The sequence below is a fragment of the Apodemus sylvaticus genome, chromosome X (assembly GCF_947179515.1).
Source record: "Apodemus sylvaticus chromosome X, mApoSyl1.1, whole genome shotgun sequence".
NCBI classification, from domain to species: domain Eukaryota; kingdom Metazoa; phylum Chordata; class Mammalia; order Rodentia; family Muridae; genus Apodemus; species Apodemus sylvaticus.
In genome coordinates, this window is record NC_067495.1 from 10795198 (window position 1) to 10809117 (window position 13920).

Below are 13920 nucleotides of genomic sequence, written 5' to 3' on the forward strand. Positions count from 1 at the left end.
GAGAGGTGATCTCCATTACAAAATTCATGCCATTCAAGTTTGCCTCATCCAGAACAGTGCTGTTCTGTCTCCTGCTATATGTGATTTATGATGAAATACGCTATAAACTCAGATAAGTTTTTAGCATCAGATACATTTCCACCTCCAATGCCAGCATTTGGAATGACACACTTGGATAAAGTTGGCATTCATGAAAGATTTGTTGCACTCAATTGAATCTAAGCAGGTGATAATGCCTTTGCCTGCTATTCTACAACAGTATCTTTAAATCAGTCCCTAAAGCTAAATGGCTTCTGGCTTTAGCTAAGTAATTGTGCTGTTGCCAATTCAGTGTGCAGAGTTAGGAAGTGTACACACAGTACATGTTGCAAGGGCATAGGATGGCAGGCCTGTTTGTGCAGGTAAGTCCTAAATGTTCTTTAAAACCCAGCAGTCTAGAAAGGGCAGGATGAAAGGATAGAAGAGAAATCCAGAGTGAACTGTCTCTTCAGAAAGGGCAAGTATCTAGAGGTCTCGGCTTTTTAGACTGGGAGTGTAGGCCACCAGTTTAATATATTTCTTGATTGGGTTATGTTTTCAAGATATGGAACCTCCTAGAATCAAGTGCCCAAGTGTGAAAGAGCGTATAGCTGAGCCCAATAAGCTGACAGTCCGGGTGACCTGGGACACCCCGGAGGGAAGAGATACAGCAGATGGGATTCTTACTGAGTAAGTTAAACATGAAACTTGGCATCTGGAATGTTCCCTCTCCCTTTCTCTCTCTCCCTCTCTCCCTCCCTCTCCCTCTCCCTCTCCCTTTCCATCCTCCCTTCCCTCTCTGTATCCCCCTCCCTTTCTCCCTCTCCCTCCTTGAAGCCTTATACATTTTAGATAAGCACTGGTGCTGAGCTACATCACCAACCTATGTTGTCTTTTAGGAAAGTCAGAACATTTCCTGAATATGAAATGCTTACTACCAAGAGCGGGATGTATCTATGCCAATCTATGTTTCAGACAGAGTACCCTCTGGTCACCATCTAATGTACTATGAAGTTTGTTGCTATGATTTTTATTATCTGTCTTCAGTATCATTCCTAAAGGCAAGAACTGGACTTGGCACATAGCACTCAGCTAATATTTATTGATAGAAGACAGGGAGACAAGTAAGAAGGGGTAGAGGGAAGGAAGAAAGAAAGGAAGCAAATGAGAAAGAAGGTAACTGGTTAATTCCAGGATCTACTTTCTCCTGCTGTTTATAAAAAGGGCTCCTTCTCATGTCCCAAGGCCTTCCTAAGCCCTCAGACATATTGGTGAGGCTTCTGTGTATCCCATGCTAAGCCAAGTGCTGGACTTTGATGCAGTACTTTTCCGTTCTGTGTCTATTGTCTATTCCTGCTTCGAAACTTTTCACTTTTGTTTTTAACCTTTTGAGCACATCAAATGCTTGTTATCCAAGTGAAGATGTCCTTTGGTTTCTTCCCTGCCCCAAGTCTGTTTTCCAGTCCCACTGCATTCAGAGTTTAGTGTCCAGCTGAGTAACTGGGTAGTCACAGTTAGTGAGTTACCCACACATTGTTCTAACATACCATTTGGACCTGTACCCTAACTATTTCCCCGGAGACCTCGACTTCATGTCAGCATGCCGATGTATCAATTGAAGTTCACGGCTCGCTTAGATCTTCTGACACAGGTCACATACCTAGACAATAAGCTTCTGACTTATATCATTTTGGGCCATGAGGCAGGGACAGTTTCTAGAATCTTGTCAACCTTGAGAGGCTCAAGACAAAAGAGTTTTGTTCACAATTATTAGCAATTGCATATCATTTACTAGTAGAGAAGTTAAGTCTCTTATTCACATTTTATTCCCACACTCTAGCAATCCCCCCCCCAGCATGTCATCTACTTAAAATAACAGGATTAGGATATTTTTCAACTGTAGTTTCTCAGAGATAGAGTTCAATCATTAAAAATATTTACTCTTCCTACATATACAGATCATAAAACCTCTAGGAGAAACTTTATAGAATTGAGTTTAAAAGATAAGTCATAGGAATAAAGCAACTCACTATACACACATCAACATTCCTATACAATATAATACACACTCATACACACACTCATACACACACACATACACATAAAATGTAGAAAATCAAGTCAGAGTTGGCAAAATGGAGGAGGGGTTAGCCGCTGTTTATCCTTAACTTGTGACAGTCTTGTACACATCCTGACTCAGCCCCTGGAATATAACCAGTTCTTAGATTTCTACAACAGTTGCAGTCTTATATAATAAATTCAAAATCTAAAATGTCAGGTTACCATATGACTCTTCATTTACCTAAAACCTTTGCCGTTTTGGAGAGGACCTGTTATTAGGGTTCAAATGATGACATTTAACAAAAGTACCATGGTGGCCCCTGACCCTCTGTTTAGCAGCTTAGATGTAGTCTGTGATAGCATGTGTTCAGGGAAAGCTGACATGTCCCATGTTTAACTCATTCTTGGGCTCCTTGCTTTCCTGGACATGTTCTGGGACTCTCCTCCTCAGCATCTTTCTATAGTCTGCTTCCAAAGGGAAGGATGTACTGGCAAGCTCTATCATGGATGCTTCTTTTTCAGTCCCCTTAGTGACTCCTGTTATTTTCATAATGAAATGGAGTCTCAGAGAAATTAGCAGCCACTCATATTTGAGTGATTACTCTTTTTGGGTTTATCTGAATTACCTTTGCTCTCTAAGGATCTTAAGGCCATTAAAGTCAAAAGTGTGGGACTTCTGAGTTCATAAGCCTTGTAATCATGTCACACCTATGTGAATAGTTTTCCTTAATGGTGACAATGATACTTCTGCATGCCCATTATTATCAAATATCATAATTCCTAGGAACAGGAATGGGAAGGGGAGTTTTTTATATCTTAAAAATTAGCCAAAAGCTGTCATTGATTATGTTATATCTGCTGGGATTGTTGTCAAATTGCTAGGATAGATGCCATAGTCACCCCTTGTTATGCAATTTTGGCCAAGTCCTTTAGCCTTCTGTTGGCTTAGTTTCCTTATTTGTGAGACAGAGGCTTTTTTTCTACCTAAAGGGAGTTCCATGAGGATTAAATTAAATAATAAATAATAAAATCATGCCTGACATGTGTGAGATTTATATAAAGCAAACAACAGATTTTGCTCTTACTATTACAGTATTCGGATAGTCAAGGGTTCCGAGAGACTTTTTTACCATTTGCTCAGAAATGTCATCACTGATGCTGATGAGCTAAAGCAAAGAACACTCTAGTACCTGTTACAGGCCAAAATTGCCAAATGGCCAATGAAAATGTACTCCAAAGTAATTTTCCTCACAAAGCATTGAGTTATCTGCCCAACAGGTAAAATATACAGGCTCAGCTTGAAATAAGGGCCCTTGGCCTCTGTTCTGTGACATAGCAACAAACGAATAAAACAAACAAACAAACAAATTGAATCGCCCCTTAGCTGAAGACTTCTATTTTTCTGACCACAAATTGTTCTCATGATACAGGGGACCCCATTCCTCTCAGGACCTCTGTTCTGGCTAAAGGGCCCAGAAGCCGCCCTTTATCAGAACTCTCCTCTCTGTCTTGTATAGACTCAGAACTCAATACCTACTTGTTAGGTACACAAGCGTAATCCTGGATATTTCTGCTTTCTTCCTCAAGTGTTATTCTGAAAGGCCTTCCTCCAGGCTCGAATTTTCCAGAAGGAGACCACAAGATTGAGTATACAGTCTATGACAGAGCCGAGAACAAGGGAACTTGCAAGTTTCGAGTTAAAGTAAGAGGTGAGACTGCTGCTTCCTGATGCTTGTTGAGTTACTGGAAAGTCAAAAAGAGAGAGGGGATAGATTCTCAAGCCAGATCACTCTGAATGCCCCAGTAGTAGGACTACTGCCTGCTATGAATTAGGTTTTCATGAAGCTGAACCATCTAAACGCCTGGATTTCAATGTGAGTAGGTTATGTCGGGAATAGGACTAGTTTGACAGGGGCCCATAGCTACCTATTCAAGAAAAATGATTTTTCCATCACTGAGATAATAGCTCAATTGCTGGCAATGACCAGAGTAGTATGAAGTCCCTTCCTTTAGGCCACTTAAAGGTCATGCTTTTTGTCTTTCAAACCTTTGGTCTACCTGAGAAAAATATTTTTTTCTTTTTTTTTAATTTTTTTTATTCGATATAATTTATTTACATTTCAAATGATTTCCCCTTTTCTAGCCCCCTACTCCCTGAAAGTCCCATAAGCCCCCTTCTCTTCCCCTGTCCTCCCACCCACCCCTTCCCACTTCCCCGTTCTGGTTTTGTCGAATACTGCTTCACCGAGTCTTTCCAGAACCAGGGGCCACTCCTCCTTTTCTTCTTGTACCTCATTTGATGTGTGAATTATGTTTTGGGTATTCCAGTTTTCTAGGTTAATATCCACTTATTAGTGAGTGCATACCATGATTCACCTTTTCAGTCTGGGTTACCTCACTTAGTATGATGTTCTCTAGCTCCATCCATTTGCCTAAGAATTTCATGGATTCATTGTTTCTAATGGCTGAATAGTACTCCATTGTGTAGATATACCACATTTTTTGCATCCACTCTTCTGTTGAGGGATACCTGGGTTCTTTCCAGCATCTGGCAATTATAAATAGGGCTGCTATGAACATAGTAGAGCATGTATCCTTATTACATGGTGGGGAATCCTCTGGGTATATGCCCAGGAGTGGTATAGCAGGATCTTCTGGAAGTGAGGTGCCCAGTTTTCGGAGGAACCGCCAGACTGATTTCCAGAGTGGTTGTACCAATTTGCAACCCCACCAGCAGTGGAGGAGTGTTCCTCTTTCTCCACACCCTCTCCAACACCTGCTGTCTCCTGAATATTTAATCTTACCCATTCTGACTGGTGTAAGGTGAAATCTCAGGGTTGTTTTGATTTGCATTTCCCTAATGACTAATGAAGTTGAGCATTTTTTAAGATGCTTCTCCGCCATCCGAAGTTCTTCAGGTGAGAATTCTTTGTTTAACTCTGTACCCCATATTTTAATAGGGTTGTTTGGTTTTCTGGAGTCTAATTTCTTGAGTTCTTTATGTATATTGGATATTAGCCCTCTATCTGATGTAGGATTGGTGAAGATCTTTTGAGAAAAATATTTTAAAAAATTTTATTTTTCATGGTTTAGGCAGCTTGTCAGTATAATTTATTAGTCAGAGCCCAGTCTCCTCATCTATGTCATGAGGGAGCTAATGCCACTATCTCAAAGGTCTCATTGGTATGGGTTGTGACCATTATGGGGCATTAGAGAATAGCCATCACTGCCTGGAACTCATTTCACTAGACAATGTATAACTTCATAACAAAGTTGAGACCTCACCTTCTCTGGTTACTTTATGGAAGCATGCTCAGGGTTACTTTGGATTTGTGTTTCCTACAGTCAGACGCTGTGGCAAGCTCAATGCCCCAGAGAATGGTTACATGAAGTGTTCCAGCGATGGTGACAATTATGGAGCCACCTGTGAGTTCTCCTGTATTGGCGGCTATGAGCTTCAGGGTAGTCCTGCCCGAGTATGCCAATCCAATCTGGCTTGGTCTGGCACAGAGCCCAGCTGTGCAGGTATGTGTGCAGTTCTTTCTCCAGATAGGAGCAGACTTGGAACCCCCCTGATTCCAGGGCAGGTCAAAAGCAGCTTTAGATCCTCTATGTTGTAAAGTACATAAAGTGAACAAAGGTGCTAAGTAAATCTCTGCCGCAGTTGGGACAGGGACTCCTCAGAATCGAGGGCCTCTCTCTTGCTCTCTTGCTGGGGTGGGCGGGCCAGGGCTTCTGACTCCTTGGAGGCCATGGAGGCCATGAGGTCCACCACCCTGTTGCTGTAGCCATATTCATTGTCATGCCAGGAAATGAGCTTTACAAAGTTGTCATTGAGAGCAATGCCATCCCAAGCATCAAAGGTGGAAGAGTGGGAGTTGCTGTTGAAGTCACAGGAGACAACCTGGTCCTCAGTGTAGCCCAGGATGCCCTTCAGTGGGCCCTCAGATGCCTGCTTCGCCACCAAGTATGTCATCATACTTGGCAGGTTTCTCCAGATCCACATTGAGGGTAGGAACACAGAAGGCCATGCCAATGAGCTTCCTGTTCAGCTCTGGGATGACCTTGCCCACAGCCTTGGCAGCACCAGTGGATGCAGAGATGATATTCTGGGCAGCCCCATGGCCATCATGCCACAGCTTCCCAGAGGAGCCATCCACAGTCTTCTAAGTGGCAGTGATGGCATGGACAGTGGTCATGAGACCTTCCACAATACCAAAGTTGCCATGGATGACCTTGGCCAGGGGAGCTAAGCAGTTGGTGGTGCAGGATGCATTGCTGACAATCTTGAGTGAGTTGTCATATTTCTCGTGGTTCACACCCACCATGAACATGTGGGCATCGGCAGAAGGGGCAGAGATGATGACCCTTTTGTCCCCACCCTTCAAGTTGGCCCAGCCTTCTCCATGGTGGTGAAGATGCCAGTAGACACCACAACGTACCCAGCACAAGCATCACCCCATTTTATGTTAGCAGGATCTTGCTCCTGGAAGATGGTGATGGTCTTCCTGTTAATGACAAGCTTCCCATTCTCAGCCTTGACTGTGCTGTTGAATTTTGCCATGGGTGGAGTCAGACTGGAGCATGTAGACCATGTAGTTGAGGTCAATGAAGGGGTCATTGATGGCAACAATCTCCACTTTGCCAGATGTAGAGCAGAAGATAGCCCTGGTAACCAGGCACCCAGTACGGCCAAATCAGTTCACACCGACCTTCACCATTTTGTCTACAGGACGATGCTGGCACTGCACAAAAAGATGCGTCTGTCTCTGGAACAGGGAGGAGCCGAGAGCTTATCATAAGTTTATATGTCAGAACTATAATTTAAAAAAAAACACCTTAACCCATGTTCTCCATGGCCATATTGAAAGAACAATGAATTTATGTTAGGTTAAGCCACTAACTTTAATACAATTTGTTAAAGCAGAAAGAGAAAACTAGTGCCCAACATTTGCCCATCCTTTGCACCAGCTTCACAAATTCACTTTTCAAATCAAGTACTTACCTTTGAAGTCTCATCTAAGGGTATAACTTGGTTTCATATGGGACTGGCTAGATCAAGCCAGAACTTAGAGAGAGCTTTGGAACTCATGTGGCCATTTCTGATTACAGCGATGAATGTCAATGTTGGTGTCAGAACAGCAGCTGCACTTCTGGATCAGTTTTATGAGAAAAGGCGACTCCTCATTGTGTCTACACCCACAGCTCGAAACCTCCTCTACAGACTGCAGCTGGGAATGCTACAGGTGAGACCTGAAGGCAGAGCCAAGGTGGGAGGGAAACCTCTGACAGGATGAAGACAGGCACTTCACTAAAAGCAAAGGCCAGAAGGGACCAGCACTTTAGAGGCAGTCATTCATTTCTGGTGCTGGTGCATAATCTTATTAACATTGACTTCCCAGAGCTAACCTAATCATTCTCCAACCAGTGAGGTTTCTCTGTCTTTGCTAATAGGCTTAATTGACATGTTGTCCAGGCCCAGCCAAAGAACAATTGTCTTTGCTGATCCTGTCCAGCACATTCATAGACTGAAGGTGATCCATCAAGTATCTTCCTAGTAGACTGGCCAAGGAGATGAAAGGCATCCAAGGGCCTCTAGGCACCATATCCCTTCCTGGGAACATCCCCAACTCAAATGGAGGTGAATTTTGTTGCTACATGTCAGGGAAGGGTAGAAACTGTAAGCATCACACTAGAAGTTGCCTGATTTAGTCTTCAAGTTGCTTAGCAATGAATGGTCAATGTTACCAAACACCAAAGAAGCAGGATGTGCTACACTTACTTCTTTTGTAGGATCTCTATTCCTGTTAGAACATTCTTGGTTTAATCAAAGGCAGAGATTTACTACACACATCAGCATAAATAAAGTGAATAATGAGTCTTTCACTTTTTTTTGGTCATCTGAACAGGTTGCCCGTGAACTAGGAAGAATTATATGAAATGTATGGGCTACCTTGATAAGAACCAAATTTACTAAATCTGTTTACTAAAGCCCCTTCACCCTACATGCCCTTGTATACCTATGTCTTAGTTAGGGCCACTACTGATCTAATGAAACACCATGACCAAACCCATTTGGCAAGGAAAGTGTTTATTTGGCTTACACTTCAAGATCATAATCCATTACTGAAGGAAGTCAGGAATGGAACTCAAGCAGGGCTGGAACCTGGGGACAGGAGCTGACGCAGAGGCCATGGGAGATGCTGCTCACTGACTTGCTTCTCATGGTTGGCTCAGCCTGCTCCCTTATAGAACCCAGCACTGCCAGGCCAGGCATGGCATCACTTACAATAGGCTGGGCCCTCTCCCATCAATCACTAATTAAAAATATACCCTAAAGCTGGATCTCATGGAGGCATTTTTTTCAATTGAGGTTCCCTCCTCTCGGATGACTTTAGCTTATGTGAAGGTGAGATGAAACTATCCAGCACAACCACCTTGCTCCTCATTAAATGCAAATGTATTTGTTTACCTGGTTTTATGGGCCTTAACATAGCAGCCTGGCATGGCCACACATTTCTTGAGCTCTTTTTATCTGTACAAAAAGAATAAGCCAAGAAACTTGCCTTTCTTCTACACAGGTAAACCTTGGCTCATGCACCAAAATTGGCCTATTGTTGCTGTGTTTTGCAAGTTAGATTTTTTATTAAGATTTATTTATTTATTTATTTATTTATTTATTTATTTATTTATTTATTATATGTAAGTACACTGTAGCTGTCTTCAGACACCCCAGAAGAGGGCATCAGATCTCCATTACTGATGGTTGTGAGCCACTATGTGGTTGCTAGTATTTGAACTCAGGACCTTCAGAAGAGCAGTCAGTGCTCTTAACTGCTGAGCCATCTCTCCAGCCCGCAAGTTAGATTTTAATAGCCACAATAACATTTATTCATCTGTACATTTGTTTTTTATCTGTTTATAGATTGTAGTGATAGAATTGAATCATTAGGTTAAAAGCCATTGCATCACTGTGAACATGACTATTTATTATGTGCCTCTTTTGGAGAAGTTTTTGTAGCCCTCAGTCTTAGACCATCCCAGCTTCCTCAGGCCCTTGCTAAATTGCTGATTATTTGGCTGGTTATGGTATTTTGGATCTAGATTGTTTTCTTTAAATATATTTATTTATTCACTTTACATCCCAATATCAGTGCCCCTTCTCTTCTCAGTCCCCTCTCACTCAGATCCTTTCCCATTCCCCCTCTCCTTCTTATCTGAGAAGGGGGAACCCTCCCAGGTTATCGTTCCCCTCACCCTAGCACATATACACATCAAGACACTGTAGGACTTGCTACATTCTCTCCCATTGCCAGGCTATTTTGTATAATTCCTCTAGGAAGTTACTTAGGTTTTCTAGGCACTCACTTAGCCTTAGTTTCTCAACTGTTGTCAGAACAATTTGGCATTGGCAAAGAAGCACCCACAAGAAGCCCATTGCTGGGGTGCCTCTGCAGTTCCTTAGTTCCACTCATACCTCCCGTTTGTTGTTCCTTCAGCAAGCACAGTGTGGCCTGGATCTCCGACATGTCACCGTGGTGGAGCTGGTAGGAGTCTTCCCAACCCTCATCGGCAGGATCAGAGCAAAGATTATGCCTCCAGCTCTAGCTCTGCAGCTCAGGTAGGGAGCATTTTGTCCTTACATTTCATTGTCTGCATCTCACCATGGGTGCTCTTGTAGCTGGTCAGTTTTCCTGATTTTTTTTCTCTATTCAATATTTAGCTCAGGCAACTTTCAGTGTTTAATTGCTTTTATTCTGGGAGTATTATAATCATGCTAATTGGCCTGTTCCTGCATGTCTGACTGAATTATGCAACTGGAAATTGCTAGTGTTTTCTTCTTCCCCCTCTAACAAATTTATTCTCCTCTCTCTCATACCCTCCCTCTTCCTCTACCTCTCCCTCTTCCTATCTCTCTGGTGTGTGGTATATGTGTGTATGTGTGTGGCCGGGTATATGTGAATATGTGTGTGTGTGTGTGTGTGTTTCAATGGGTGGTATGTATGCATGTATGGTGTATGTCTGTATGTATGTGGTGGTGTGTGTGTGTGTGTGTGTGTATGTGTGTGGTTCAATGTATGGTATGTATGCATGTATGGTGTATGTCTGTATGTGTGTGTGTATGTGGTGTTGTGTGTGTGTGTGTGTATGTGTATGTGTGTGGTTCAATGTGTGGTATGTATGCATGTATGGTGTATGTCTGTATGTGTGTGTGTATGTGGTGTTGTGTGTGTGTCTGTATGTGTGTGTGTGGTGTGGTATGTGTGTGTTTGTATGTGTGTATATGTATGTGTGTCTGTGTGTATGCTTATCTATATGTGTGTAGTATATCTGTATGCATGTGTTTGTGTGCATATGTATGTGTGTGTGGTATGTGTTTGTATGTATATGTGTATGTGTATGTATATGTGTGTCTGTGTTTGTATGCTTATCTATAATATGTGTGTGGTAGATTTAAGTGTGTATGTGTGTGGTGTGTGGTATGTATGTATATGTTTGCTTATGTATGTATATGTGTATACTTGTGTGGTATGTGTATTATTATGCACGCATATGTGTGTATGTATGTACGTATATGTATGGGTGCCTGTATGTGTGTAGGTGGTGTGTGTGTGTGTGTGTCTGTGTATGTGTGTGGTATGTGTGTGTATGAGTGTATATGTATATGTGGTGTGTAGGATGTGTGTGTATGTAAGTATATGTGTGTGGTGTGTAGGATGTGTGTGTATGTGAGTATATGTGTGTGGTGTGTAGTATGCATGTATATTTGTGTATATGTGGTATATGTGTGTGTGTGCATATGTGTGTGTCTCTGTATGTGCATTGTGGTGTGGTGTATGTGTGCATATGTATGTGTATTTGAGTCTGTATGTATGTGTAGTGTGTGGTATGTGTGTGTATGTGTGCATATGTGTGTATGTATATGTCTCTGTGTGTATGTGTAAATATATCCCTGTTTGTGGTGTATAGCTGTATGTGTGGTGTGGCATGTGTGTATACTGTGTGTGTCTGTATGTGTGTACATGTTGTGGTATGTGTGTAGAGTATATTTGTATGTGTATGTGTGTCTGTATGTGTGTATGTCATGTGGTATATGTATATGTGTGTATATGTGTGTATGTGTTTCTGTATGCATATTGTATATGTATTTGTGTGTGTGTGTGTGTTTGTATGTGACTTAGAAGGAGAGGAGGATGTGAAAATAAAATGACTTAGCACCAGTTTCTTCTAGCATTAGGGCAGATACTAAGCAGCCCGTTCAGGGCTTAATGGCTTTTTGCTTCATCCATACAGAGCACTTATTCATACCCCTGTCTTAATAGTTATATCTCTTTTCTGCCATACTTCTAACGCTAGAGCCCTAATAGCCAGACCTTGAGTAATGTTGTATTGAAGTGAGATTCAATAGTTAAAAGGCAATTTCAGAATAACATTTTTTTTCTTGTATCTCTTGACCACTGTGACATGGGTAATTAAGTCAAACTAACATTCCTTAAAATCTTCCTTTCCTGCATAACTTTGTTCTTTTGTACAATGCAGGAGACAGAGCAAGTCTCTGGTTTCAAGGTTCCAAATGCCTCATTATCCTTTAGACTCCCATATGGGTTCATTGTCTTGTACATTAACATCTGAGACACCCATGCCATTTCAATTTTCTTAAAATGAGGAAGAAAGAGAATAAAAGGAAACAATGGTGTTAGTCTGGTTCTTGCTATTTTATCAGAATACCCAAGACAAGTAACTCATATAAATGTTTCTTTTGGTCATGATCCTAAAGTCTATAATTGGAAATGGGGAAGCTCCATTCCAATTGCTTTGAGTTTCCAGTAAAGGTTACCCATCATGTATGGAGCACATAGTCACATAAATTGTTTATATCAAGATCTAGGAGATAGCGAGACAAGGAGACCAGGGTTTCATGATCCTTTTCAAGATGCCTCCAAAAGACCTAAAAGTGTCATGGTAGACCTCATTTCTCAAAGAGTCTACCATATCCCAGTAGTGCCACTAGTGTACTCAGTACTGTGTCCCAGTAGTAAAGAAATAAACTTCAACACATGGGCCTTTGGAGGACATTTACACCCAAATTATACCTTAATCTTTTGTGTCTATCCTTGGAAATGTTGCACATCACCTATACCACCAGTCCATTAGCCAGAACTAATCACATAATTACAATTGAATTTCAAGGAAGTTTGTAAAATGCAGTGACTTATATTTATGAAAACAATGAAATAGCATTTGGTGAATAACACCCAATGTGTTCAAAAAAGTTCACAAAAATTTCCTAAGAGTATATCATGGTGAGATACCCTGGTTAGATTTATGCCACCAAGTTACAAGCTAGCATCATTTGGCAAGATGAAACCTGGATTCAGGAACTAAAGCAGAGGCTATAGTGGAGCACTGACTCTTGACTGTCACCCCTGGCCTGCTCAGCTTGCACTTTTATAACATACAGGACCACCGGCACAAAGGTGATACTACTGTCAATCTCCTGGGCCTTCCCACATCAGTCATAAATTTAAAAACTGCCCCCACAGGCAAGCCGATCTGGTGGATGCATTTTCTCTATTGAGGTTACCTTTTTTAGGATGATTCTAGCTTGGATCTAGATCACACACACACACACACACACAGAGAGAGAGAGAGAGAGAGAGAGAGAGAGAGAGAGAGAGAGAGAGAGAGAAGAGAGAAGAGAGAAAGACAGAGGGAGAGAGGGAGGGAGGGAGGGAGGGAGGGAGGGAGGAAGGGAGGGAGAGAGAGAACCTTTTCCATCATACTATTTATCAGTTACTTAGCCAAAACTTATTGCAGAGGACTGAGAAGATGGTTCAGTAGATAAAATGCTTGCCTCATAAGTATGAAATAAGAGCAGATGCTCAGAACCCAAATAAAGGTCACGAAGACATGATGGGCCTGTCTGTAACTCCAGCCTTAGCAGACAGAGGCAGGGATCTCTGGAGCAAGGTGACTATCAAGATTAGCCTTATCAGTGAGCTCTGAGTTGAACTGAGAGATCCTAATTTGGTAAATAAGATGGAAAGTCATTGAGACAGACTCCTTATGTCAACCTTGGGCTGCGACATCAACACATGCACATGTACCTGAACATGTATGGTATATGTACACACATACAAACACAGACACACCTGTACCACATACACACTTGCTTCAGAGTTTGTAAAATTACTTTCTTAGGATAATAGAAGATGGTAGACAGATACACAGATATATGATACAACATTAATAAAGTCTTGATGAAATTTTGAACTGTTTAAAAATGAAGAACAGAGAAATCTACATTAGGGTAAAGATCTATTATTTTATAGCCTGTACATTGGGGCCAATATAGAGCTCTGTAGGCTGATAATGATTTGTTACAAATGAGCTACTTAAATGAATTTTGTGATGGTTATCAAATTTTAGCCGACATCATGATTTTCTGCAGGGTGAAATTTTTGTTCTTTTGCTTGCTCCCTATGTTTTTGGATTTGGTAGGTTTAAGGTAGATCCTAAGAGTTTGTATAACTGGCAAGTTATCTAGGAACTGCATTTCAAGAACTACTCGCTTATTGTCAATTTTGAAAAAAAAAAGTTTGCTGAGCAGCTTCTATCACCTAGTAAATTCCATGTCCGGCTACAGTTATCTTCATAAGACATTCCAGAGGGGCACAAAGTACTTGGCAGATGGATGTTATACTATTTTTCTGTTTGTGTTACAACAAAAATGAAGGGCCATGATTTACTCAATGAATAGAAAACAGGAAGAAAGGCAAAATGAATCAGTATGCCTGGATAATCTAGAAATTTTCTAGTCTAGTTAGAGTAACGATTTCT

The 13920-nt window shown here is 41.5% G+C and overlaps 1 protein-coding gene and 1 pseudogene across 2 annotated transcripts in view; one reads left to right on the top strand and one right to left on the bottom strand.

Moving 5' to 3' along the window:
- Srpx (sushi repeat containing protein X-linked) overlaps window positions 1-13920 on the top strand; it is an 82280-nt gene that overhangs the window by 65205 nt on the left and 3155 nt on the right. For both annotated transcript variants that reach the window (XM_052171406.1, XM_052171407.1), the window contains 5 exons: window positions 582-708; window positions 3667-3788; window positions 5425-5604; window positions 7192-7325; window positions 9579-9700. In XM_052171406.1, coding sequence (XP_052027366.1) covers window positions 582-708; window positions 3667-3788; window positions 5425-5604; window positions 7192-7325; window positions 9579-9700 — 685 coding nt within the window. The remainder of the gene's footprint in view (window positions 1-581; window positions 709-3666; window positions 3789-5424; window positions 5605-7191; window positions 7326-9578; window positions 9701-13920) is intronic.
- On the bottom strand, window positions 5723-6809 carry LOC127675424 (glyceraldehyde-3-phosphate dehydrogenase-like; annotated as a pseudogene).